At 37.0% G+C, this 26028-nt stretch overlaps 1 protein-coding gene across 1 annotated transcript in view; it reads right to left on the bottom strand.

The window, feature by feature from the left end:
- Nucleotides 1-3740: 3740 nt before the first annotated feature.
- The window catches only part of G2E3 (G2/M-phase specific E3 ubiquitin protein ligase), a 22553-nt gene continuing 265 nt past the window's right edge, over nt 3741-26028 (bottom strand). The window contains exons 2-16 of the mRNA XM_010574239.1: nt 22609-22664; nt 21463-21560; nt 19339-19440; nt 18547-18671; nt 16642-16807; nt 15810-15916; nt 13550-13666; nt 12062-12186; nt 11826-11958; nt 11001-11126; nt 9538-9848; nt 8684-8865; nt 8344-8516; nt 5823-6022; nt 3741-5188 (exon numbers count right to left, since the gene is read on the bottom strand). Coding sequence (XP_010572541.1) covers nt 4956-5188; nt 5823-6022; nt 8344-8516; nt 8684-8865; nt 9538-9848; nt 11001-11126; nt 11826-11958; nt 12062-12186; nt 13550-13666; nt 15810-15916; nt 16642-16807; nt 18547-18671; nt 19339-19440; nt 21463-21560; nt 22609-22645 — 2235 coding nt within the window. The 5' untranslated portion in view covers nt 22646-22664 and the 3' untranslated portion in view covers nt 3741-4955. The remainder of the gene's footprint in view (nt 5189-5822; nt 6023-8343; nt 8517-8683; nt 8866-9537; nt 9849-11000; nt 11127-11825; nt 11959-12061; nt 12187-13549; nt 13667-15809; nt 15917-16641; nt 16808-18546; nt 18672-19338; nt 19441-21462; nt 21561-22608; nt 22665-26028) is intronic.

The raw sequence follows: 26028 nt of genomic DNA, 5'->3' as shown, positions 1-26028 counted from the left end.
CGCCGGCTGGTCTGGTCGGGCCGGGCCGGGCGGTCCCCCACCCCCGGCGGCAGCCGCGGCACAGCTGTGCGCTCTCCCCGCCCCGGCGGGCCGCAGCGCGGGGAAAGGTGGTGCCTCCCGCCCGGAGGCAGCCCCCGTTCGTGAGGGAGCTGTAATTAAGAAAGTGCATCTCAGGATTTAAGATTCGGGCCTCTGCTTTTCCTCAGCTGCGGACAAAAGAAAAGGTTGAGATCTTTCGGACAACAGGCTGGTGCTCTTTCCCACCTTTTTTTTTTCCCGAGCAAAAAGTCGCATTAACCGTTTTCGCTTTATTCACAGACTGAATTTGAAAGAAGAGCTAACTGAAACGCTCTCTGGAAAATAGCTTAAATGCAACCAGGGCAGGTTAACTACATGAAAAGGAATGATGTTTCAAAAACAGGCAGCTAGCTACAACTGAAGTCATCAAGTTTTAGTGAGCCACTGAAAAGGAAAATAGTGACAGTTTGCCTGCCTCTGCCTCAGGTAGCACACGCCAACCCGCGGCCTTCCTGCTGGGTTCTCGGTGCCCTCACACAAATCCTACAGCGGCAAGAGTCCCACTCACCCTAACTCAGTCACAAAGGTACCCATCTGGGTAAACATGCTACAGACGTATATAAAGCTGTACATAGGTACACCAATCAAGCCACAGAAAATAGCCATAACATTTCTACGGCTACACCCCATTAAATCACCAAAATAAAAAGACTGAAGTTACCTATTTATTCCAACAGAAATTTAACCCTTTATTGCACTTTGAACATACACGACAGTTATTTCCCACAATTACCTATTATTTCAACACTGATGCTACACCTGTCAAGTATAATGTTGCTTGAAGATGCAACATTTTAGACGCTGATCCTGCAGTTCAAGTTAGAGCTAAAATTATTCACAAAATTATACTTTCTTGCATGATATTCTAATTACCATAAGTTTAAAAAGAACATTGTTTATGCAATACAAAATCAGTTGCACTGGTTTTTTTACAAACATTAATATTTTGACAATGATTTTCTGTATACATGATTTGACATTTCAGAAGTTTTTGCATTTTAATTTTTCTTTTATCCAACTAGCAATTCCCTTAAGTAAAAAAGAGTAAAGCTTGAGCTTTAAAATGCTTTGCTGTAATACAGAGTCAAGATAAACTTTAAAAGCGTAGTTTGTAGCCTCCAGAACTGGATTTCCTTCTATTTGAATGAGAATCTTTTGATGTTATTTTCAAAATACACACACAGAATGTATGAATTAATGACTAATACTCTACTCTACATTTTAAATATACCTCTCAAAATACTCAAGTCTTCCAATCCCAAGACTGAACATCTTCATAAAAAAGTCAAATACTTTTGACTAGATACTAATAATAGATACTAATTTATTCTCCTTTTGAGTATATTTCACTCATAAACCAGTTAAAAATGCCAACAGCTTTTTCTAGTAAGCATCCTTTGCGTGGGTGAAAGCAAGTCACAGAACTTTATCCCCTGGTTTTTCAAACATAGACCTAAAATATTTGAGTTTGGTTTTTTTTTTTCCCCCTAAATTATATGTGCTTTAAGGACACCATACTAAACCCACTAATACTAATCTATTATCATTTACTAGAAAATGATCACTCTAGAAAATAAACAGCTTATTTGATGTGCTAATTCCAGCTTAGGGTTTGATGCAGAAACTGTGGGGTGAATTTCTTTGGCCAAACACAGTCAAAGAGGACTGCAATAGTTCTCTTGTGGCCCTGGCAAATCTTGTAAAAGATGCAACTTCTATAAAAATATATTTAATACACAACAGCTAATGCATATGCAGTTATTCTCCCTGTGTTACAGAAATACTGAAAGTAAGCAATGTCCCTAATTTCCAGATGTACCTCAGGTTAAAGTTTATGTAAAATGAAAACTACCCAATAATATTGCACTTCAGTGACCTACTATAGCTATTAAAAACCTGATGGCCGTTATAGCTACAGAAATTGCTCTTATGGTTTCCAGACAGAAGAGACCTTTCTGTGTTTTGATAGATTGGAAGTCAGCTTATTCAATGGAATTTTAATGATCAGGTAGAGTAAATTTAAGATTGGTCTATATAAATAAATGCTGAAAATGAGGAGAGAGGAAGTTCCCCTCTGTAGTAGCATTTAGGAATACAACCTGAATATATCAAAGATTATATTAGAATGTCTACATAGAGCTGATCAAACTGACAAGAAAGGAAAGACAAATTGTCCTGAATGTGCACACATCAGTATTAGAAAATGGGGACAAGTTCTGTGTAAGAAAAATCTTTTCAAGCAATATTAGAGACTAGAGGATTTTACAAATACCATGCTTTGATATAGCATTGTATAGCAGTTTTAAAGTAACTTAAGATTTCTTAAAGCTGACAAACAGGTTAGTTCTACCTTTATATAAAATGTATCAACTGCTGAATTCAAAACTAATAAGCAATAAAAGGTGTGAACACTATTTTTATCTCACATACTTTTTGAAGCCTCATATTCACATTACCTTATTATTTCTTTCTTCATTGAAGGTTTTAAAATGCAGTTTATTTAGTTCCAAGTTCTAAACCATCTCCCTTGGCACTGCAAGTACCAAAAGTCCAAGAACTGTCCTTTAAAATTATCCACGCTCTGCTTGCTACTTCTATAAGTTTTGTACTCCCCATACAGAAAAATAACACTGCACTGGGTACACCACTCATTTTTAAAGTATAATATTCTCTCTGCAGGAGACTGCTATATTTTAAAAATATGAACATGCAACATGAATCCTTATTAAACAAATAAATTTGCAACAAACCAATTTCCTTATAATGGTAACAGACCATTCTGAAGGATAAGAATATAAACAAGTTATTGGCAGTATGACCTTCAAAAATTATGCAAAGACAAACATGGAATATTATTGGAGAAAAAAAATCAGAAGATAATGAGAAATTGCTTCTTATATAAACGAGTCAAATGACATTCTCCAAGAGTTCATACATTTAATTTTAAAGGGGACTTTAATATGCTTTTGGCTCAGAACCAGAGAAACACCACTAGCCCTATCTTCATTTCAAATATTCTTAAATTTCTAATGACAGGACTTTGATGAGATTAGGTTGTTTTAGATATTTGAAAGTAGTGAGAAATGCCTGATCTAAGCCTTGTAGCAATCTACTTAGACTCAAATAAACCAACATTTTTTAAGTGGCATGCACACTTTTGTTACCCAGTGATGGAAATAGGTCTGTATAAAAAAAAAAGATTAGCTATGTCTCCCAAGATCAAGAGAAGCTGTAGCAGTTTAAGAAAGATTTCAAAATACCTGCATATTGTTAATTGAACTGTGTAATTTAAATACCCACCTGCCTCTTTAACACTTTATAGCATGGTCTCAAATTTAGTGAGTCTTGACTACCACTTCCACAGTTCTTCAATTGCAATACACTGCTATGTAATTAGCATTTAGTAATACAATTTGTTAATAAGAACCTGAAACCAGATTAGTTTGCTTTTTTTTTTTTTGAAGCACCTATCCATTTATAGTTTACCGTGGACGTACTTTCTTGACAAGGCATTCAAAAGTAAAGCAATCTTGCTTGTATTTGCAATTAAAACCAAGCTATATTAATAAAAAAGTGTATGATTACTTTGCAGTATTTTGAAGAATGTGGATATATATAGATAGATACATGTCTGTATCTATCTATATACATCTATAGCACAATCTATGTTTGGGACATAATATAAGTGTTCAAACTGACAGGGGGGGGAAATAGTAATTTTAAGAGACACCTGCATACATTTAAAAAACCTGTGCTTAAAAACGTCCTTTTAGTTTCATAGTTTTAGTATTAGTAATATGAAAGTGTTACCATGTAGGAATTTTACTACTTTTATGGCTTAATACAAATACTGCAGAATTGAAATATATTTTATGCAGTTGAAGTTGCTCAGAATGCACCTACAATTGAACAGAAAGAGTTTAGACTAAAAGGTAGAAAAGTGTCAGGCACTGACAAGCTTGATGTTAGATTAACAAATAGTTTTAGTGCATATTCCTATGAAAATACTGACTTCCACAGAAGACAAAGTAACATGTTCTAACAAGCAACAAGTTCTTATACTTTCATACTCAACAACATTAAGTCTAACTCTTGTATTTCATTTTGAAAGACCACTTATTGTTGCATATTTAAGATTTACTTCTAGTTTTTACTATTTTGGCTATATGCGTAATTAAAAACTAATGTATGACAGTAGAATGCAGAAATGTGTGCAAATGTCAAAGATTTTGTTTAACAACAGACACTCAAGTTCAACCAGATATTGTTCTTGTGCCTTATTATTTTGCCTAGGTTTTCTCCAGACCTTAATATTTTAATGCACTAACCACAATGACCTTAAAATTCCCAAGTTTCTAACTTTCATAGGTTTTCATCAATCATCAAAATGTAAATGAATCATCAATATAAAAACAATTACTGAAAAAATATACATGGAACAACTGAAGAACTGCATCACAGTTTTACTTGAGACAAAGCTCTACAGCAGTTATCTTCTAAATGTACCTGATTTGACTTCGATAAGTAAGTTACTGAAGTATGTAATACAATCAACATACTTACCTGTGGGAAACAGCTAGAATGTTACAGTTTGGTAACATTTCTAAACGTCTACTTTTGCTGCAGGCATTTAAAGTACTTCTGCAAGAGATTGCTGACTCAAAGCCAACTTCAAACAGGAAGATGATTCAAGCGATAAAGTGTATTTTCATTTGAAAATTGTCTTCCATCTTACAAGATTACTACTATTAGCATATCTTTGGGGGAAAAGTGGGAAAAGGCCGAGAGCATGCTGTCCAAAAATACAGTAGCGATTTGCAAGCAGATGTTCCTGCAGAAAATTGAAGTTTCCAACATCCAGTTTAATAGCAAGAATATTATTCTCTTTCGATTCTTAGTGTGTTTCTGATGGTGAACTCCATTTTATTTTTAAACTGCTCGTATGTCTTTGTTATAGGGAGCTCTAAGCAATGAAGGAGTCTGTTTCTAACAGGATACATTATATGCAAAAATTTAATAGTAGGTTCAGGATCAAAACCAACAGGCGGTATAGAAAAAGAGCCTGTTACAAAGAACAGAATATCCTCCAATGTCACTACAGACTCGCCACCTAAAAAATAGGATTAGATTGTATCGTTTATTGCTTATTACTCATAAACCACTACCCTGCATGTTAAGTGTTAGAGGAAGAAAACCCTAAAATCAGGAAACCCCAGATCAATATGAATGAACATGCAGTTATATGGCCAAATAAGAAAAATTTTAGCAAGAAAATCCCACTTGGGTTAGTTCTGAAAAATCTTAATTAAAAACAAACAAACAAAAACAAACCCAACAACTATTCTGCAAGAAAAGACCACTTTTTTCTATTTTTTTTTGAGACACACACTAAGAAGAGTAAGTTCACAGCAAAACTGACGAGAGGGGCTTAAAGGATTTTTCTGTACCACTCAGGCTGTTTTTTTGTTGGGTTGTTTTTGTTTTTTAAAAACTCACAGGAGTTCTAGTACCAATCTTTCAGATATTTACCTTTCTCAAGTTTGATCCTGATTGGGCAACAGTTTCAGAAATTATAATTAGTAAGGAAGAGGGGGGAGAAGGAACAATTAGGAAGTGACAGTGACCTCAAAACCTTCATTTATTTACCCCACTGAACTCTTAAAACCAAACCCTGTATGTATACCAGCGACTAAATACCCTGAACAGGGAAGGGGGGAGAGGGGGAGAAAAAAAAAATTACTTACTTTCCACATCTTGTAAATAACTCATCCAAAAATCAGCACCTTCAACTTTATTTACATCTGATGAGGAATGGATTGCAAAGAGATCACAAATAGTTTCTGCTGAAAGTCTTTCAGGTTTGTGGCAGAATATACTAGAGAACGCATCTGGATGCATTTGCATTTTCTCTAGCACACCAAGAGTTTTCAAACCTTGCCTAAAACTAGCAGGTGGGGGGAAAAAAAAAAAAAGAGCAAGCATGCAATCAGAAAGCCAGTAACTAATTGTGCTCTATATTTTATAAAGCTGTAAGTCTGGACATAATAAAGTTTCCCCACCCGCGGCCTCCGAGTCTTGTCAATAAGGTGTATATAGTAGTCCCATTTTGTTTTCACCTTGGAAAATGTGTTTAATTCTCATTTTAACAATCTACATGGTTCTGTGGAGCTTTTGGGGCAGATGAAAGAAATACCAGTGATATGCAGAAATTAACTTTATTTCCTGGTACTTGACTGTTTACTTTGCATAGTTTACTTATTTTGATGTAAGAACATACTGAATTTCTTTCTTACAAATATCTCTTTAGAAAGCACAGTTTAAATTCCTTGTTCCTAGGCAAAATGAGGTGTTTTAAGAGATAGTCTTCACTTGGCTTCTGCAGTCTGCATGTGTTTACATGCTATTTCTCCCTGGGGCAAATGCAGATAACAGTATCCTAGGCTGCCTTAGGAATCACAGTGCCAGCAGGCCAAGGGAGATGATCCTTTCCCTCCACTCAGCACTCTTAAAGCCACACTTGGAGTGCTGTGTCCAGTTCTGGGCTCCCCAGTACAAGAAAGATACGGACATACTGGAGAGAATCCAGCAGAGGGCCATTAGAATGATTAAGGAACTGGAGCATAACCCCACGAAGTAAGGCTGAGAGGGCTGGGACTGTTCAGTCTGGAGAAGAGAAGGCTCAGGTAGAATCTCAATCTGTAGAAGTATCTGAAGGGAGCGTGCAAAGAAGTCAGAGCTAGGCTTTCTTCAGCAGTGCCCAGTGACAGGACCGGAGGCAGTGGGCACAAACTAAAACACAGGAGGTTCTGTCTGAACATCAGGAAACACTTTTTTTTACTGCGAGGGTGACTGAGCACTGGTGTAGGTTGCCCACAGAGGATGTAGAGTCTCCCATCCACGGAGATATTCAAAAGCTGTCTGGACACAGTCCCGGGCAACTGATTCTAGGAGACCTGGCTTGAGTAGGGGGTGGTAGACAAGATGACTTCCAGAAGTCCCTTCCAACCTACACACCAATTTGATTCTGTGATTTAACCAATTTTTTTTTTTTTTTTTTTTAAACAGCTCTGCAGGTTGAAAAAATTTCACTAGTTACTGTGTACTGGGTAAGAACATTTCAAGCAACTGGCTTTACAATTTAACCACTACGTTAAATCAGAACTAAAATTTTACTTGTTTACTTACTACTTAGATATCGATAAGCTCAATCAGTAAAATTCAGAACAAACATGTTGAAAGTGCTCAGTCAGTGGTGTAGAACATTAATAGCTAAAGTAACTAATTCTTCACTTACTCTCAGTCCTTGACATTCACAAGCAAAATCTTGCTTTACTCATATTTTTCTCATTTTAAGCCCATCTCCAAAAATGCACAAACCCACATTTTCCCATAACCAAACCAGCTACGTAGTACCTTTCACTTTTTAACTGACTAGTTTGAAAATATGATATAGATTGATCAAATATGCCACAGAGGGCCTTGACTGAAACACTTAATTACTCTCAACTTTGTTAAAAAAACTGTCACATTCAAAATTAGTTTTCATAGCTCTTGGAGATTCAGTTGATTCAAATTTGTCAAAGATAACACCATAAACGTGTTAAGTATAAATCCAGCTATACTTGTTGGAAAAATTAACATCCAATGCCTTTTTACTGAGCAGATAAAGAATGCAAATTGGAAGCAAAGTCAGAGACCAATCAAAAAAGTCAACGGCTGCAACTTTCCCAGCTATTTGAAGTCATCACTAACTCATGGAAACACCAATACAATGCTTACATTCTAAGTAGGCCAACTTACGCTTACGCACATTGTCCTCATGGCACACACAAACTCCCTAATTAGAACTTTGGAAAACTCATTTAAATTCTAAACATCTGTTTAACACTCCTAAAATTTAAAAGATTCTAAATTCAAACAATTCTGAATTAAAAATGAACATAAGCTAGAGAAATTTTGTAGTGCAAAGGTCTTTGTCATGCTATAGTTTACAACTGTGAATCTGCCCTCTTCATAAGGCTAAAAAAGGGATATGACTAAGGAGAAGTTGAATGGAGTGGATATGTAGAAAAATAAATTCAGTCTTTCAGTTTAACTAACTAGTTAACAGTTGCTACTTAATCCACTGAAAATTACAGCACATTTCATTGGTTTAAATAGAGAATAAGTAAGAACATCGTGAAAATTAGTTTTAGCAACATGTTATTTAGTATTTCAGTAAGGAAAAAAAGTTCCAGGAAGTTTGAAAATTCAAACAAAACAAACCTTTCTAAGGGTGAAGTAATTCTCTTGATTACATGATGGATCAATATGTCATTCACCAGCATATTCTTATCACACAAAGCTGTTATAGGTCTTAAACATCCAGCAGCAGCAAGGAATTCGTAACAGTCATGTATTGTAGACTGTAGGCTGGACAGACTATCTGCATATTTTATCTGTATCAGAAGATAAAAGTTAGGAATTTGTTTACTACGTGTGTGTGTATATATATATATATAAAATAAGCTTTTTAATTTGAACTAAAGTTATATTCAATAAGCCCTTCTTTAACTCCAAATATAGTCTTGAACAAGAATTTGCCAATAAGTTTAGTTTTATTTACCATTTTTATTGTTTGTGCTACATCGACATCAGCAACATCTTCCAAAGCTGGCTTCACATTCTCTGGACCATAGACAAGACAATTGAACAGCGTTTTGGAAAAGAAACCAGGAGATGGACCACCATGAACCAGAGAAACTGCAATCATTTTACCAGCTTCAAAATAAAGATTCTCTTTTACAGCTGCAAATGAAAAAAAAATTAATTATATATGTATAACAATCATTTGTGACCCTCACTATTTTATAGAAAAATCTCATAATACATTCCTTCTTACTTTAGGAGACGCAACAAGTGAGGTTTGCCATCTCCTGCTGGTTGAAACAATAAGACCAGTATTTTTTACATAGGAGTACCATATTCTTTTCCTCCATCTCTTCAGCCATTGTCAAGGTTTGGGAGGCGATATAACTTCCTATTCTACTTTGTACCCAATGCACATTTAATTCTGAAGCATAAGAACTCAAAGAAGCTAACTTTGGGTCTTTAGGGAGTATGCTATCAGAGATAATGTTCTAGAAATTTGAGGAAAGGAAAATAAGTAACAGAGAAAGTGAGTCAGGAAGACAGAAATTCACTTGTAGAGAACAAATACATTAAATAAAAAGTTCCAAGTCTAATTATATGCTTTATTTTTTCCTTGGTTGTCATCAACTTTTCCAACTAAACCAAATTTTTTTGTTATTATAAATCCACACCCCACAGCCCTTTAGAATTGAAAAGGAAAAACATTCAAAAAACAATTTCTATCTATCAGGACTACAATTGTGAACTGACAATCATACTGGCTGAAGATTTAAAAACCTTTCAAGTTACATAGTTCTTAATGTATTTTTGAACAAAGCATTTAATTACCTTGAAAATCAAGGGACAAGTTCTTTGCAGAAGAGCCCTCAAACAATGATGAATTCTGAAGGTGAAGCATTAATAATTGGAAAAAACAGTGTTTTGATGCAGGAGAAGTATCTGCCTTTGATCTGTTTTTGCAGTTTGTGAACTTTATTTCAATGGTGTTTGTAGCACTGAAGTTGCGCTGTCTAAATCCTTTTAAAGCACTATTCCAGATATTTTCTGCATTGATGTTAAGCCTTGTAGTTTTTGTATTAACTTGTAGCTTTAACTCCTTCAGTATATTAGAAACTTCCCTTCTTTGCTTCCTTAAATGCCTAAAGAAAGTTGCATGTATTTTTAGATGAAATCTGTGATTCATAATTAGCAACAGTTATACAGGAAACATCCTAAAATCTATTCAGAAAAAAACCCTCTTTGAACACTTTGGTACACTTAGGTATTGCCTAAATTATGTATCAGTAAAATAATTTGTGTAGATTCTTCAAATTTTAACTCCGTAGTAGCAAATTTTAAAGTACCTCTAAGAACTAGAAAAAAGGAGGTAGAAATAATTACCTTGGCATAAAATGAACAGTTATTTTCTTAATTCAATTACACCAACATCATGCCAAACAATTCTCACACCATCATTCTACATTTGAACAATGTGAAACAAGTGAGAAATTGAAGCGCTTACCATGTTTGTGTTAAAGAGATGTTTTGCAACCAAATTAGAATACACCGTCAACTATTCACTAATATTTTATCTTTGCCACTATAATAAAAAATATATTTGAGTAGGGAGAAATGTTGCAGTTCTTGTTTAAAAAAAATAGAACGCCAGACTAAATAAGAACCCTTCTTTGTTTTCTAACGTGCAACCAAAACTATTTCGAATACCATACTTACTAGAAGTAGCCAATTCCCTTATCAGAATTTTTAGCACGTTATGGGTAGAATTCATAAATAAAGTACTCAAGACAATTTTATATCCTTAAGCTGAATATTCTATATTAAAACACATTATTTTACCACTGATTTTAGCATAATAACAAACTATTCCTATGGTACAAATGCAAAAAACATTGAAAATTCAGGAAAAGTCTAACAAGAAAGTAATTGGGATTCTTTTTATTCCCCCTTTTCTAAATAAGGAATGGCTAGCCATGCTTCAGTATGGACAAATATGCATTTCTGGGTTTTGATCCCCTCAGTACTTAACCTAAAAATTCTCAACAGGTATTTGTTTCTCCTCACCCCCCCTCTAGCATCTAGAAACAGCAGAACCCTTTATCAGGTTATGACTTCAGCTCTTCAGCATACTCACTCCATTTTTCCAGTGACTATATATACACCCACACAAATATATGTAGCCACTATATATACATACACACACACACACACCCTCCCACCATGTTCTGTAGGAAATATGGTATAAAGCCATGTGCTAGATTACTCTTCAATGTAAGAAAAATAGAAGAAAATACTTTTTCCTCAGGGACCAGTTCCCGTTTGACATCAGTGGAGATAAGGACATCGTCACTCTGTTGGATGCTGGAAGTTCTAGGTGTGAGCAGGGTGACAAATTGTTCTGGCACATTATCTTTGGTGATCTATAAGTCAAAACAGTATTTTAAGAAGAGATACAATTAAAGAATGCATAAAGACTTCCTATTAGAAGGTAGCAACATAATTTCCCCCTATTTCAGTACTGAATCTTATTTGTATGTTCATTTACATGAAGTCCATCAGTTCCTGAACTACAATTTTAAAAATAATAATTCAACATTTTATTATGTGGTGGTTTTAGAATCCATTTTTAGTTGCATGTCCCTATACATGAGATGGAAGTCCTGACTGATACAATAAGTAAAAACTAAAAATATTAGTTTCTGCAGACTTGAAAAGTTTTTATTACAGCAGAGGAAAACACTATTTATATAAACATCTCTATATGCTAGATTTCTAGCACACTATTAACATGGAAAAAATACTGATAAGCAACCTTAGCTTTAAGTTTTGCCATTTGTACAATGGAAGTTACCTTTAAATTGTTAAGGTTCCTTTTACAAGGATCTAATTTTATCAAACTAAAAACTGGTTTACAGGCCACCTAATGCAAATAACTATAGCAAATTTACAGAGTTCACTGCTTTCTCAGAAAACTTCAGTCACTAAACTTTACTCCAATTTTATTCAATTTGCAATTTAGTGTAAGAAGTTTCTCCTATGGAATAAGCCATCATTTCCTCATGTTTAAATACTATTTTATGTTATAATCAGCTTCTGCTTGAAAACAGAAAGTTACACACTGGAGAAGAAAATTGCGTTGAGATTCACGTGACTGCCGAGGGCACTTTGGAGATGGCTCTTCCAGCCAACAAGTTGTCCTGTCTGTCTTTTCAGAGGTAGCCAAAGAACGCTTTTTCTGTTTACTATAGTTCCCTGTATAATTAAATTACATTAATTTAGTGAATTTGGTAGCTGTAAAATACATAGTATTAAAATTTATCATTTTAAGAAGTCACTGTCACATCCATAACTTTACCTGATTTTGCAAAGATACTTCTGCATTCCATGCACTCCCAGTTTTGCTCCCATGACTTCATAGATGAACAGGCCAAATGAGTTCCACGGGAACCACAACACTGACAACGCTTTATTTCCCACTTACTAAAATTAAAAACTTGTGTATTTAGAATTAGACAGAAGAATGAGGCTAGTTAAAACAAAGAATATTCAACAGTAAGTGTAATCTAGACACTAAACTAACAAAGCATAATTTTATCAATCTGGTAGGACTGTATATAGTCAAGGGGAACTTTCTTCAGACAAGATGTACTCGAAATTCCTGGCAGCAACAAGGGAAGAAAAACAAAAAGCTACCCATGTTCCAGCACATTATATTGAAAGAGGCTCAGTTAGTGTGCTCCCCTGCCTCAAAGTCAATAGCTTGCAGCCAGTATTTTCTCCTCATGTTGCTAGCCAGCAACATTCTCTGTATTTTATGGGTATCCACCATTGAGCTTTTCCAAATGGTAAATTTTTCAAAGAAGCATATCTGATTATTCTTACACATTCTGAATAAGACTCTTCATTAATGACAGTGTTTAAGTATCTATTGGGTTTTTGTCTAGATTTCTTCAATTTCACTTAAATGTACAATGGAACAACATGACTGATACTAGTTCAAATATTGGAAGCCTAAGGTCCAACTCTTAAAGGCAAAGTAAATGCTAAAGTGCACACATACCATGAATGAACCAAGCAATGTTTGGTCAAATCTATACAAAGCAAAGTTAATGTCTCCAGGGAGGAACCTACCACAGTACTACAGAAACAAGTCTTTGCAGTACAGGGTCTGACAGCTTTGTGTATACTCATGCCAATGGAAGACATACATTTCAGAAGCACACAAATAAAGCAAGAAAGAATGTAGAAAATGAACTTGTTAATTGAAAATCAAGCAAGTGGTAGAGCAGAATAAAGCCTTTTACATGATCACTCAAGCCTCTCATTAAGCTATCAGCAATATTCTAGCTGCCATTTGCATGCGGAGGGATAGCTCACAGCTACGTTGATTTTAGATTGATTTTAGACAGCTAATTAGTTTTCATCGTACTCTAGTACTTTAATGAATTTCTCGTAAAGGTATTAATTACTCTAACAATTACTAAATTGTTGAATCAAGCTTTGAATGAAAGCTACACAACATTAGTTTAAGCACATGCTGTTCTACATGTTATGCAGATGTACAAATTCTACTTCAGCTCTGTATCAAATAAGAACAAGGACAAAACCGATAATTGATTGGTTTGGTTTTCTCAGCTTTTATAACCTGATTAAATTAGAGAAAATTAGTATTGAAATATTATGGTTATAGGGAGTAAACAAACATTTTACTTGGACACTGTGTCTTGACTTGACATTAAAACCTGATGCTGAAAAGTATTAAAGCATTTAAACAAAAAGTAATTAAAAAGCCACCAAAGATCTAGTCCACCCTAGGTTATATCTTCCTACAAAAGTGTCATACCTATCAGGTTCATTATAGTCTCTTCCTTTCTTGCAGAGGCATCTTTTAACGTCACAGTGTTGATAACATTGCAGTAACTCTTGATACGCATTCTCTTCAAGTTCCCAAGATGCATCCCTATAAACAAGGCAGAAGATCTGTTATTATAACTGTATTTCTGATTGTTTAAATGGGTCACTCTGTCTTTGGAAAAGATGTATGTAATAACCACGTGAAGATATTTCAATCATGTAATGTTCTAGGCAACAGCTAGACAACTGAGAGGAGGAAGAAAAAAGTTTTGGAACAAAAATAATACTATAAAATACACAGACAGACTTTTTCTTGCGTACAGTTGATGGAAGCATTTATTATTTTTTGCATGACCTCAGTGCATGTTTGCTCTGTTTCATATTATTCCGCTTTCTTTCTCACAGCAGATATGGATATTTGTTTTGGCAGTCTACTCAAGTTACCACTGAAAATGGTCTCATGAAAAGTAACTCAGAATTTTTGAGGCCAGTATGGCAAAGTTCACCAAGTATTTTGACTCTTCTTCCTCTCCAAAATCTTGAGCCTCTGTCTCTGGAGAGAATTAATGGTAGTCTCTGAAGAGACTAACAGTTATTAAAGAATACTGCTTCTAACAAAGAAACATCATTCTGATCACTTTCTGTCTTACTTTGAGCTCCATCAAATGGTGGAAAGTTATGAAAACCAGCTCAGAATTTTAGAAGCAGTTGTTCTACTAAACATATGTATTGGGTTTGTGTGGCAAGGTTTTGGTAGTGGGGCAGGGGGTTACAGGGGTGGCTTCTGTGAGAAGCTGCTAGAAGCTTCCCGTGTCCAACAGAGCCAATACCAGCCAGCTCTAAGATGGACCCACCGCTGGCCAAGGCCAATCCCAACAGCAGTAATGGTAGCACCTCTGTGATAACATATTTAAGAAGGAAAAAAAGTTGCTGGGGCACAGAAATGGCAGCTGGAGAAAGGAGTGAGACCATGTGAGAGAAACAACCCTGCAGACCCCCAGGTCGGTGAAGAAGGAGGGGGAGGAGGTGCTCCAGGTGCCAGAGCAGAGATTCCCCTGCAGCCTGTGGGGAAGACCATGGTGAGGCAGGCTGTCCCCCTGCAGCCCATGGAGGTCCATGGTGGAGCAGATATCCACCTGCAGCCCATGGAGGACCCCACGCAAGAGCAGGTGGATGCCCAAAGGAGGCTGTGACCTCGTGGGAAGCCTGTGCTGGAGCGGGCTCCTGGCAGAACCTGTGGATCTGTGGAAAGAAGAGCCCACAGAGCAGGTTTGCTGGCAGGACTTGTGACCCCATGGGGGATCCACGCTGGAGCAGTGTGCTCCTGAAGGACTGCACGCTGTGGAAGGGAGCCATGCTGGAGCAGTTTGTGAAAAACTGCAGCCCGTGAGAAGGACCCATGTTGGAGAAGTTCGTGGAGGACTGTCTCCCATGGGAGGGACCCCATGCTGGAGCAGGGCAAGAGTGTGATGAGTCCTGACCCTGAAGAGGATGAAGTGGCAGAGATAATGTGTGATAAACTGACCAGAAACCCCATTCCCCTGCGACATTTGGGGGGGGGGGGGGTAGAGAATCCAGGAGTGAAGCTGTGCCCAGGAAGAAGGGGGGGGTGGAGAGAAGGTGTCTGGTTTGGGTGGAGTCTGTTTTGCACGTGACAGTAATTGGTGAGTGATCTCTCCCTGTCCTTATCTTGACTCCCAAGCCCTTTGTTATATTTTCTCTCCCCTGTCCAGCTGGGGGGGCAAAGTGATAGAACAGCTTTGGTGGGCACCTGGCATCCAGCCAGGGTCAACCCACCACAATATATCCTTAGCAATCCCACGGGAGAAGATGGAAGCTGTATGGATGAGTAATCAGTTGATTATAATACTGTCTGGACAGAAATTCAGATAATTTAAAAACTTAGGCACAGAAAATACACTTCTCGGCAACGTCTATGTTAATGAGAAATTACTGTATTTAAGAAGCGTTTTAATCTTTTAAATAGGTCCCTGGTTGAATCATGGCATTAAAAATGACTTTTCAGAGCTTCCTGCTTTATGTTTGAGGTGACTAATTTGGCCTTTGACAATTTTTATGCATAACTAAAAGGAAACAGGCTACTCCTTACCAAACCAAACATTTCTACCATTGAAGGTAGAACTGAGGTTTCACATTTTAATAGATGCAGTTCTATAGAATAAATTAAAAATTGTTTTAACACCCTATCAAGGTTTTATAGAAGAGTGATTATTTACAAAATTACTTACTTTTCTGGAATGTGTATACCCATTCTCAACATTTCTTTTTGAAATTTGTCCTTGTTATTACATACTGTGCACCTAAAGAAAAATATCCCAGCACTCAAAGCTTGATACTGTGTGAAGAAAAAAAAAACACACAACAAAAACCAAAACCAATTATTGAATTACTATCACCCTTAGGATACCAACAAATATGCCTTAATATCTATAACCATTACATTCATACATACTGTCCTGACATGGATGTTAAAGCTGACATCAATCATGACATCACTTGACACTGAAGCAAACAGCAAGCATTTTCTCTTCCTTTAAAGGACAAGAGCTCACATGCTAGAATCAGGTTCATAAACAAAAGCACAATCCTTTTCAGTCAACCTCTCCAGTTCTAGAATGAGTGTACAAACTTATAACTTATTCCAGCTCTGGACTTAGGCTAAGAGAACTGATGATGGATGAATGACATTTTTAGCACTTAGATTCTGCACATAATGACTTGCAAGAAGGGAATTACCTAGGCCGGACTTCAGTTCCTAAAAATAACTAAAGGCATGAAGTGTATCACACATGCAGAAACATGGGGTGGGGAGGCGAATTAATAGCATTTAACAAAACAAACAAACAACAACAAAAAAACCAACTTACTTGTAAGACACTGGTCTCCAAAACACAATTTTAGTATTGTCCTTCAAACCTAGTATATTTCCATACCTACTGCCTACATTAACCCTAAGCAGTTTTACACAATTTTAAGCAACTGTTCCATTATTTTTAAGCACAACACAGAAACGTGATCTCCATGCATGCAGAGAGAAAAGAAGGAGAGAATCTGTGTTACCTGCAAGCATTCTCGATGAAACCAAGCATTTTTACAGCAGGGACTTTTCAATACAGTGTATATTGGAAGCTGTTCAACCAAATCCAGGCATATTGTACACTGTGAAGTTCCTCTAGATTCTTTATCTGGAAACTTTTGGACTGGTTTATGTTCCCAACAGTAGGATCTAAAAATAATAATTTAAGGTTCCCTTATCAAAACACATTTTAAGAACCTTCCTCATAGAATCTGAAGATAGCAAAATGAATTCCCTATTATATCTCTTTTTCATGAATAAACACTGTGCAACAAGCTAAAAAGGCAGACGCATACTGGTTTTGGCTGGGATAGTTAATTTTCTTCATAGTAGCTTGCATGGTGCTGTATTTTGGATTTGTGATGAAAACAGTGTTGATAACACAAGGATGTTTTAGTTACTGCTGAGCAGTGCTTACACAGAGTCAAGGCCTTTTCTGCTCCTCACCCCGCGCCACCAGTGAGCAGGCTGGGGGTGCACAAGGAGTTGGGAGGGGACACAGCTGGGACAGCCAACCCCAACTGACCCAAGGGGTATTCCAGACCATGATGTCAGGCTCAGCAATAAAACTGGGGGAAAGAAAGAGGAAGGGGAGACATTCAGAGTCATGGTGTTTGTCTTCCCAAGTAACTGTTACACATGATGGAGCCCTGCTTTCCTGGAGATGGCTGAACACCTGCCTGCCGATGGGAAGTAGTAAATGAATTCCTTGTTCTGCTTTGCTTGTGCGTGCAGCTGTTGCTTTACCTATTAAACTGTCTTTATCTCAACCCATGAGTTTTCTCACTTTTACCCTTCCAATTCTCTCCCCATCCCACTGCGGGTAGTGAGCAAGCAGCTGTGTGGTGCTCTGCTGCCTATCAGGGTTAAACCACAACAGATATAAACAAATTACGTATCTAACAGAGCAAGTCAACAGAACAATAGTAAGGAAGAAGCATGTTGCCAACTGATGCTGTGTAAATTACAGAGATCATATACCCCCTTTCTCTCAAAACTTCTTTTGGTCCAAATAATACATTTCCTGTCCTCAGAACTTTAAGTTCCTCCTATATTTCAATGTTACCATAATGTTAAAGTAGCAATTTTGAGCCTGCGTATGGATTCTGCAGAATCTAGTTAGTGTGATGAATTTCATAATTTAGCATTTTCAAAGAAATAAGACAGACAAGAAATGCACCTCTAGAAGAAACTTTTCTGAAAATGCATTGGTTTTTACGTGTGCTTGACTTAATACGAGTTGTTTATTTAAGAAGTTGAAGTACCCACCAGACTTCAATCCACCCACCCTACAAACTCAGCTTACAGTAGGCAGAATAAAGCTGTTATCAAATGCACTCAAGAGTATTTTGACGACAGCCAAGATGCTGGACAGATGATAGTAAAAGAAAATAAAATATTTTTTTAGACATTTGATATTAAATCCACTTCTCCTGCAATCCATCTCTAATAAGCAGATCTAGAAGCCTTGCACTTTGAAACACGACAGAATGGCATAGTGTGTTTTCACTACTGAGAGAGATAGGCAGCCAAACCTTTGCCACTTCAACAAAGGCACAGGAGGCAGACAAACAAAAAACCAAAACCAACCATTTTGCAGGTATTTCAGAGTTTAGGATTTAATGCCGAATTGTTTATAAACAATTTAACTACTTGTAGAAACGTTAAATTATATCTTTAAAAGAGTTGAGAATTCAGCTTATAGGTACTAGGTATGCAATATAACTGCTTGGCCTTCAAGTTTTCCACAAATCAGATATTTTTTCTTAGAAAACCCAAATGACGTTTATAATTAACAGCCTACCCAAAGACAACCCATGAAAAAAAATCTCCTCCTGTATAAATATAATGAATTGAAAATGAAAAAGCAACAAAACACCAGAACTTACCTGAAGTCTTCCATGAACTGGAAAATGCATTCCTTTTGCACTCCACAAGGAAAATGGTAACTTCGTTTGCATTTGGGAGCTACACATCCAATTGAAGCACCCTTTTTCTTACAGATATTACATTTCTAGGAATAATTTGTTTCAGATATAACAGAATATTAACATCTAAAGTCCAAGTAAAATTACAGAATTAAACCAACAGAAAAATTATAAAGTGTGTAAGAAAGAATATCAGCCAATAGATTGTAACAGTGCAAGACTATAGTGTTTTAGCTCTATTTCAAAGAGTAAAGATACATAGTTATTTCACAGACTTTGATTATGTATTGTTTTATATGCATGTTGACTTGTGACACATAAGCCAAAATACAAGTTATTTTACCAGTACCTATAGTTTAGTTGCATCTATAAAATTATATAATGCCAGCCTGAGGCTCAGCATAATGTCATGAGGTATTATGCACGTGTAATTTGCTCTTATTCATTTATCTGCAACATACCCAGGAAATAAAAATATTCGCAAACTTCTGCAAGTTTTATTGTCCCTTGTGGGTTCCACAAACCCAATATAGTTGTTACTTAAATGTAAAATTCAGATGCTTGAATGGGCTTAGCACACTGCCCATTGAAGAAAGAAAAGAAAACAAACCCCACAAAGAAAAGAAAACAAACCCCACAAAGAAAAGAAAACAAACCCCACAAAGAAAAGAAAACAAACCCCACAGGTGATACTAAGTGCACTTAAAAGTTACTTTTTCTTTTCCTTGTAAATACCAAAGATTTCATTCTTACCAGTTTTGCAGCTCTATTTACTTCTTTTCTAATATCTGTGATTAAGAATCCATCTACACCTTCACCTTCTTCCCCTCTCTGCCAAATGCCACTTGACATCAACTATGAAAACAAATTAAGTATTTTAAAACATTCGCCTACCTAAAGATTTTAAATTACCTACACTGCATTTGTCAAGTAAGAGAGAAGTTTAGTCTAACAAAACTTGTGTACAAACATTTTAATGATTAAAAAAAAGATCCAAAACATCTATGTATTTTTGCCCGATGTTACAATAGGGAATAGTAACCAGTAACATGAAAATAAGTATTTCATAACATCAAAGTCTTATTTAATACTGTAGAGCCCAAGATGGTGTATTTTACCTTCCTTTTTGAAGTATACAGACTATTCAGATAATTGTCAAACAACTACTTTCAGCATATAAACCTTCAGAGGAAGTAAAATTAAATTAGTTTAGTTAACATGAATGACAATTGTGCTGTGGAGCTAATGAAGCACAGTAGGAAGTATCTGTGCTGAAGTGCAACCCAAGAGGAAAAGTAATTCACTTTAGAGGAGAATTAAATAAAAACAGAGTCAAGTAACTAGGCAAGTCAGAAGAGCCTAATGATAATTTAGATTAAAGTTACTTAGTAAGGCAGTTACTTCACAGCCTTCAACTAACTAAATAGTTTCACACCCTGATGACTCCTATATTCTTTACAATCTCATTTTATAGTTCTCATTTTATTATTTCAACACAGCACCATTTTCTAACTAGAGTTTTATCAATATTTTAGTCGAATAAATGTAAAGTTTTATATGAAAGCCAATTAAGAATATATTTTTTCCCAATTGTGAGATATTTGGCAAAGAAAAATGAAACTGCACCACTAACTGGTCTCTTTCTAGAAGAGCTCTTTTCTTATATAATATAAACTATATTTAAATCACAGGGTTTTGGTTGTTTTTAAAAAGAAGCAGGGACCAAAACCTAAAAGATGACTGCAGGAAGCTCATCAAAGCTCATAAGGCTCAGTGTTGCAAGCATGCCCTTTCCTAGCTGTTCTGCTCCATCAGGAAAAGACTTTTTCCTATTATTTCATATGGCCTTATGCACGAGACAAAATTATCACAAACAGACCTAAATTTCCTTCCAGCTGCTTAAAAATTATTTAAGAAAAAAAAATAAATTCTATCTTTATGTAACTTTAGAAAACCTCCACTCTGACTAGTCTTTAAAGGATTCAATATCCAACCTATTACGCCATCTGCAATCAACACAGTCTTTTAAGAACTGATTGAGAAAACAAACAAAAATGCCGAATTGTTCCTGATATTCTTGAGACTGTTGTTTTTTGTTTTTTTTTAAATTTTGGAAAAAAATTCAAACTGTATTTATTAACAAAAAAAACAAACCCAAATTTTTTTAAAGCAGTCATTTTAAAGACCTGCAAAAATTTAGAGTTTGAAAGGTAGTCTGAGTATACCTTTAAGAATATGAATATTGGAAAATGTCAAGTGTAATAACGAAAGATACTCAACTGTAGTTTATATCCATAGCTTTGTTCAAATTATAAGCTTCTAATTACTGATACTGTAGCTCTATATGATCAGTAGGGGGTACATATTACTAACCTGAAAAGTAGGGACTATCTTAGGTGTTACAATGTCCTATATATTGTCAGAGAATAACTCACAGCCAAACAAGAACTAATGAGAAACAAGGAAAAAAACACTTTTCTCTACATTTTTCACAAGGGGTGGAATTTTCACATTCTAAATTTTGAAACTACACTTCTCTTATAGAAGCTAATATGTAGGTGCAATCTGTTCCCTTTCTCTTAACATGTACCTTCATTGCTATGATAGGTTGGGAAAATTAACTAAGGAATTCATTTAAATGGATCGTGAACAGAATTTAACTTTGAATAACGTCTTGTTGGGATTTATTTCATCTGCTGCGTGTGACAAGTACAAGCCTTCAAGGCTACAAGTTGGAGCTGACAGTTCAAGCTTTACAACAACAAAACTGTTACAACAACTGTTTGGACAGGTTATTACTATTTATTACTTGTTGCATTTACTTTTTTTTTCCCCAGTTAAAACAGACAAGCTCCAAGATCAATACCATATACTTACCAAACAGTAATAATGAACAGTGAGATCGTATTCCACATAGGTCCTTTTTTCTCCATACTTTTCAGGGCAGTCATCTGTCCGTCCACAGAGAACACAGACTAAAATATAGAATCACATTTATAATCACAGTAAATGTACTGGAATTACTAGGGATCAGCCGTAGAGCAGTAACTTTAATCTTTTTTAATCACATGCATCTTGAAGTAGATTACTGGATAAAATGATGGTAGATACCCCTCTCTCCTTAATGTTGAATTCCATGGTAAATACAGAAGAGGGTACTATTCGTTCCTGCTCTAGTTCCTGAGAAGAAAATACTTCAGCAGTTCCACCTGCCTGCTGATTCAGGAGAGGGCTATCACCCAAGCTAAATTCACAAGCCGATTGTGCTCCCAACTGAAACGTTCTTCCCAGAACACCCGAAGATAATTATCAAATGGCCATCAATGTCCAGATGCATGTGAAATATGCCATCTAATTGTTTTTAGTATTGTACATAAAGACATCACCATATAAGAATCCATGAAGCAACTTAACTGCTTCTTTGTATACCTATGTAATAATCTTTGTGAAAAGCCTATGAATGGTATCCTGACTGTATCAAGTCATATGCTACCAGTGCTTTTAAGATGTATGCAAGTTTCAAAACATTCAAGGATTTGAGACAACATTGGAGTTAACTAAAACCTTGAGGATTTCTCCATTTCTGCAGTTCCTAGCTCACTAACATACTTCCACAGACATTAAATATCTTCCCTTCAATTCTCAATAGCTATATAAGATACATTTTCAATATTCTAACATCAAGAACAGTCATAGTAGTGATGAGAATAGAGGTACTGCTTCAGCCTAAGAAAGTCTTGAATGATACATCTCAAACACAGCTGTGTGTGATTTGGCAGCTGAATTCCCAAGGTTACTTTCTTAAAACATCTCCAGAAAAGACTATTTTAAAATATTCCAATTACAGCAAACAAATCCAAGGAAGTTTACAAGTTATTTCTTTTTCATTCCCTGAAACAAAGGATTCCAACACAATTTGATTACTGAAAATCCACCTGTTCTTTGAGCCCAAATAAAGTTATAATTGGTATTATATATGCAGATTAAAGATTTCTGTAACTATTTAATGAAAACCTTACTTACATGTACTTTGAATGTCAAAATTATTGGTTTTACTCATCCTGAGTTCTTCTGGCTGTCTATCATGGAAAAGAAATGAGGTGTTACATACATCTAGTGCATTAACAATGACCATTATATACCACTTTTACATTTTATTTTATTTTAAATTGAAAAAACCCCCAAACTCAGCAAAGTAGTTAAAGAAAAAAAGAATATTATAATTCAACTGTTGTTGTGAGGTTCAGAAAGAAGGATGCAAATGTTCAGAAAAAATATTCCCAGACCAATGAAACATGTAGCAACATTTAGCTACTTCCCCAAACTATCAAACAAGATATTTTACTTTCAAAAGAGAAAATAAAGTCCAATGCAACACATAGTTATGTATAGACTTAATTGTACAGAAGAGTTTGTAGTTTTTTTAAACATCAAAAATAATGATCCAAGGACAACCAAGGAAGTGGCAGTGACTTGTGCTCAAATAAAGATTGTATTAACAGGAGGAACTTGGAAGAAAGATTAACTGGGTAGGATAGTGACATAACTATGAAGATAGTCTCCATTGTTTGGAGAAAATGCAGGATCCTGGCCTAGTCAAAGAAATCCTGGCCTAAGACAAAAAAAAAACAAAAAACAAAACCAAACCCAAATATTGCGAGGAATCCAAAACAGGGACATGCATACAGGGGAATTTACACCATTTAGAACTATGTATTTTACATTCTGAAGTGGGGAGTAATTTATTTACAAACATTCATCTAACCCACATTTCTTTCAAACATTACACGCCCCTAAGAATTAAATCCCCAAGATACATTAACATGGATAGACCGGCAGCTGGCCTTTACTGTGTGCCACAGCATGCACCCTAGGCCACCTTGGAAAAGAATTTTAAAAATACATATTTCTTCATTGCAGCACTAAGATGATTTATTCCTTCTCTAGTGCAAAGTAGAACCCTTTTAGGAACATATCTGGAGATCTTGACTTGCCTTCTCTTAGGAAGCTGAAGCATTACGCAAGTTTTGCAAGACAAGAATCATGGGTCATTGCCTGCAGATCCACCCACACTTGACCTCACAGGTAAGCAGACAATTTCCTTCACACACACCAAAGTGAGCAGAGAGGCAGCCAGTAAAAAAAATCCAACGTCCAAACCACAAGCCTGACAGACTCTGAGGTATCGGAGTTTTAGTATTTACAGTTTAGATGACTGCCAGGTGGGCTTCAGGAACAAACCTCAGGCTAATCCAAACTACTGCAAATAAAGTACTGCTGCCATTTTACTGGAGTTTTAGGAAAGGAGTTGTATTGAAAAAGAAAAAAAAGGCAGGCAAAAATCTCAGGCATAAGGCAACTGCTCTATGCCATTGCACTTTGTTAGAGAACAAACGTAGTTGTACACAAAAGACCTTTGCCAGATGTCCTGGTTCCAGCTGGGATAGAGTTAATTGTCTTCCTAGTAGCTGGTACAGTACTATGTTTTTGAGTTTGGTATGAGAAGAAGGTTGATAACATACTGATGTTTTCAGTTGTTGCTAAGTAATGTTTAGTCTAAAGTCAAGGATTTTTCAGCTTCTCATGCCCAGCCAACAAGAAGGCTGGAGGGGCACAAGAAGCTGGCACAGGACACAGCCAGGGCAGCTAACCCAAACTGGCCAAGGGGGTATTCCATACCATGTGACATCACATCTAGTATATAAACTGGGGGGAGTAGGGGCAGGGGATCGTCGCTCCGGGACTAACTGGGCATCGATCAGCAGGTGGTGAGCAATTACACTGTGCATCATTTGTATATTCCAATCCTTTTATTATTCCTGCTGTCATTTTATTAGTGTTATTGTTATTAGTTTCTTCTTTTCTGTTCTATTAAACCATTCTTATCTCAATGCACAAGTTCTACTACTTTTCCCAGTTTTCTCCCCCATCCCACTGGGGAGGGGGGCGGGGGGGAGTGAGTGAGCAGCTGTGTGGTGCTTAGTTGCTGACTGGGGTTAAACCATGACACCAGAAAATGGTCTAAAAGGAAAACAAAAAAATAAACAATGCCGGAACCAAATTAGGTCAAGAGGCCCTTAAGAACACACATGGCACCGACAGTCAGATGAAATAATTGGTTCCATGTTCCCGTTTTCCCAGAAACTCACTTCCCTCTTTCTAAATTACAAAAAAAAAAATATACTTAATCACGTACACGGGGAACAAGAGACAAGCACACAGCTCACACACATTCCCTTCTCTTCAGGATTTCCCAAGAATGGTCACTGTCAGCTTCACAGTCCTGAATCTACTAGGTTAATACAACAAAGAAACAATCTGTGTATAACCACACAAGACGAGATTTTCACCTCAGTGTGTTGTAAAAAGCCCTACCAGGTGGGGAAAGCCGATATGTGGCTGGAAACAAGAGCACCTTCCTACCTTTCCCTGGCTCCAGCAAAACAACACAAAAAATCGTTTCCTTCCCCACCCCTTCCTTCAGGGAAACGAACCCGGAATTCAAATTTGCAAGTTAAAAGACATGCGGGAACAACCATTGAGGCTCCACCCACAAGTCGTACAGGCTTTCTACAGGAACAAAACAATTCTTCATCAGTCTATCTGCAAGGCAGGAACACCTACCTTATCACCCAGTGTTTATAAAAACCGAAGTGTAAATAAAATGTATCAACTTTGCCTAAATAGGCTAAAAAAATCCTCAGAGTGGATATTTAGGTTTTGCTAAGTTCTAGAACTCTTTACTGCTCCAGAACATAAGGTGTTTTTAAGAGTTTTTTTAAGTAGAGGATGGGGAAGGAAAAAGCAAGAAAAACAACCCCAAGAGGCAAGGTTTGAGGTACACGTTTTCTCTAAGCATACGAGCAAAAGAACCCTCCGAGATCCCACCCGTGCATGCTGTGTATCCTGAACGCACACATGACAGCGTCTCCAGTTCATCTCGCCGTCGGTAACACAGCGCCGCGTCCTGAAAGAACCCCCCCCCAGCAACCACCACCCGGGCGGGAGCAGAACTCCCGCCACGTTTCGAGGAACCCCAACTGATTAGGATTCGGGTGGCCGCCTACTGCCCGAGTCTCACAGGGGTTCAACCACGAAACCTGACCGCCGTCCTTTTAAAAGGTAGAAGGGCCGCGGCAGGGTTTGTGGGAAGAGCCACCCGCCAGCCCCCGTCCCGCCTCCCTCCTTCCCTCCCTCCCGCGGCCGCCCTGGGCGAGCCTCCCCGCGCCGCTGGCCGCCTCCTGCCAGTTTTCCTCCCAGAAGCGCGACGGGAGGGAGGGAGGGAGGGAGGGAGAAGTACCTCTCAGGTCAGTTGTTCCGCTATTTTCTGCCTCCAGACAAGCGGCGGGAGCCAGGCGCCGCTTGCGCCCCAAAGCGCGGGCTGGGAAGCTGTTGCCCGTTGCTGCCCGGCTCGGCTCGGCTCCCCTCACGGGGAAGCGGGGG

This window comes from Haliaeetus leucocephalus, unplaced genomic scaffold (assembly GCF_000737465.1).
Source record: "Haliaeetus leucocephalus isolate CR32 unplaced genomic scaffold, Haliaeetus_leucocephalus-4.0 Scaffold417, whole genome shotgun sequence".
NCBI lineage: Eukaryota > Metazoa > Chordata > Aves > Accipitriformes > Accipitridae > Haliaeetus > Haliaeetus leucocephalus.
This window is presented reverse-complemented; position numbering and strand designations above follow the sequence as displayed.